Source organism: Laccaria bicolor, genomic scaffold (assembly GCF_000143565.1).
Source record: "Laccaria bicolor S238N-H82 LACBIscaffold_3 genomic scaffold, whole genome shotgun sequence".
NCBI lineage: Eukaryota > Fungi > Basidiomycota > Agaricomycetes > Agaricales > Hydnangiaceae > Laccaria > Laccaria bicolor.
The window spans coordinates 794,141-797,190 of record NW_001889874.1 but is presented as its reverse complement, the minus strand read 5'-3'; the positions used below and the strand labels follow the sequence as shown (position 1 = coordinate 797,190).

Below are 3,050 nucleotides of genomic sequence, written 5' to 3'. Positions count from 1 at the left end.
GAGGGCGGCACATCAGAACAGCTGTTTGGACATCGGGTAAGTCATCCCGNCTCACATAGCTTTCCAAACAACTCACACCAAATTCCCCTAGACCATAAGAACCAACTTCTACGCCAACAAATCAATGTTCATGGGAGAGGGATGGCCTATGTTCATGAGTAGGGATCCAAAATGACACTACTTCATGGTTTGGACAGTGTACAAGACGGTGAGGGCAAGAACATGGCATTGCCATTGGACACAGCATGACGATGGGCAGGCAGCAGGACAGCATGTTGCTTGCAATGATGCTGCAGGGTCTTGACTTGCTGGTAAATCAGTGTGGTCATTGTTCATGAGGGCTTGACCTACTTTCATGCCCAGAACTTCCCCAACATTCAGGTTCACGGTTCCATCAATACTGCAACATCACCCATGGCCTTGAGCAACGCGAGAGGGTTTCAAGTGGTATGGTGGTTGGGGGGACTGTCAACCAAGGGCAGCACATCAACAATAGCTGTGTGGATAATGGTAAGTCATTTACAACTTCATAGATATTGTTGCCACTCATGTAGCTTTCCACAGAACTCACAACAAATCCGCTAGACTGCAAGGAATGACTTTCATGTGACAAAGCAATGTTGATGGGAGAGGGATGACTAATTTTTGTGTAGGGTGGCCAAAACAACACTACCTCGTGATTTGGACAATGTACAGGACAGTGAGGGAGTAGGAGAATGTGGGCATGGGGCGTGACAATGTGTTTGAAGCAGTTGGGCTGCAGTTCTGCTTTCACATTCAGCAAGTGGTTTTCAGCAGCATTCTACTATTGACACATCTGCCATCCAAAGTAGTTTCTACTTAGTTACTTACAGTAATTGTTAATCTACTTCTATCCATGTGTCTTAAATACATCTTTAATAATTATTGATACTACTATGTTTGTCTGTTGAGTGAACTCCAGGGTCTGCTTCAGGGCTCTCTAAGGACAGCCCCAGCACACTTCAGGACAACCTCAGCGCATCTCAGGACAACCTCAGGTTGCTCCTGGGAAATCAAAAAAAGGAATCTGTACCTGGGGGCAACCTGATGCCCTGAGTTCCATGACAGCCTCTGGGTATCCAGGGTCTACCCTGGATACCCTCAGGGAAGAAGTGATTTTCCTGATGAGTGAGTGAATGGGCACTCCCAATGCAAGATCCCTCAGATAACGGCATTGCCAGGAGTGTGAACATGCATTGTGGTTGATGCAACTGGCAACACTGCCCTCTAGGCAAGGTTGGTGCTGAGCCTTCAGAGTGTTTTTGAATCCCTGACACACCTCCAGGTCTCAATGCTCATATCATGGATCCTCAGATGAGTGAGCAAATAGGCACTCCAATGCAAGATCTTTCAGACAACAGCATCACTGTGTCGTTGGGAGCTTGAATGTACATTGCAGTCATAATGCCAACCTCTACATTGCCTTACAAGGCAAAACTTAAAGGGAAGGAGACAAAAAATGCAATGGAAAGCCATTCACAGGGCCAGGCCAATGGTGAACAAAGGTAATTTTTTACTAATTCCCTGCTCTTACTCTTCCATGGACCACTTCAAACATTTGTAGGCAAATTGTAGATAACATTGGAAAAGTGGTCAACATTTACAGCTCATGTATTAGACCTACTGTCTACTACCAATCAACTACCAATGACATGCTGCCTTTGGCAGCAGCACAACATTAATGTCATCTACACAAGTCTTGCTGGAACAATCTCAAATGTTTCACATTGGCTACTGGAGCGAGGTCTTTATTGTCCTCCACTGATTCCTGCCAGAATCCGGCGGAATCCGGGCAATTCCCGGAATTCCAGAGGAATCAAATTTGGCACAGGGGCCTGCCAAATTTATTAAGTGATTCCGGGGAATCTAGAACGGAATTCCAATTCCGCTGATATGGTTCCTGGAATCAGACGGACAGAATGATGTCCGGAATGCATCCGGAACGGAATCTGTTGATGGAACACTGACAATGCCCACACAAATCAAGTGTCGGTGTTTGCTGAGACTCGATTGGGCGTTGTCAACAACCCTCAACCCTATTCCTCTCTTGCTTCTCTTCCCCCACCATCGTTCACATCACTTCAGTCACCCATTTTAGGGTACCTATGAGGTACATCAATTCCTTGATTTAGGGTACCTTGAGGGTACCCATTCCGGGGTGGTATATGAGCTCAATACCAATACCATGGTACCATGGAATGGAAAACCCATACCATATCCCACTCATACCAATACCATGTTACCATACCATACCATGTCATCTCATACCATACCAAATGATCTCATACCATACCATACCATCATACCAAAGCTGACAAAGGGTGTCTGGGGTCCTTTTTCAAAATATATAAATTATTTCTGCAGGCTGCAATACTGGTCCATTGGGTGCCATTTTTTGTGGAAGGGTTCTTCAGGTTTTTGCTGAGGTATTAAGCTACAAAAGGAGGCAATATAGTAAACTTAATCCTTTGAAAATTAGTTCAATTGAGCTTGATCCCATATTTTGGCATGCATAATACTGGATCCATTGTGGTGATGTGGTATTTGAGAAGCAAGACAACAAGAAATTGTGTGTATTATCTATCAGTCCTAAACACTACATAATACCATCCATTTCAAAAGCTTGGACTTGAGCTAGATTAATATCCAACAGGTTGGACTAGAATATGCACTTCAATAATCAACTACATTAAGTACCACTCCACATACAATTAATTTTAAAAGCATGCAATTTGGTGTGCAAAAAGTGCAATGTTGTTTCCGAATGAAGTTCATACAGAGTGGTATTTTTGCTCAAATTTTATCTTCTTGGAATTGACAGGTATATGAGAAGCTGATCTAAAGTTTAAGAAAAAGATCCCCAACAAAACACTGAGATTTGATTGATATATTAGACTGGTTATGAAAAAAGTCAGTTCATTTGAGTTGCAACTTGGCCACCAGCTAAGCATGAATAACTCAATGAAAACTTGATACATTTTAAGTTCTTCTTCCAATAATTTAGATCTACTTCCTATCAATCTGGAGAC

General features: G+C 43.2%; 1 protein-coding gene across 1 annotated transcript; it reads left to right on the top strand.

Annotated features, from left to right (window-relative positions):
• Positions 1-171: 171 nt before the first annotated feature.
• LACBIDRAFT_322514 (uncharacterized protein) lies at positions 172-1,703 on the top strand (the record flags this gene model as incomplete). The annotated part of the gene is made up of 10 exons (XM_001875986.1): positions 172-208; positions 364-510; positions 534-606; positions 654-700; positions 944-1,019; positions 1,090-1,149; positions 1,253-1,257; positions 1,307-1,339; positions 1,421-1,526; positions 1,586-1,703. The coding sequence occupies 10 exons, from the start codon at positions 172-174 to the stop codon at positions 1,701-1,703; spliced, it is 702 nt and encodes a 233-aa protein (XP_001876021.1).
• Between the last annotated feature and the right edge of the window lie 1,347 nt (positions 1,704-3,050).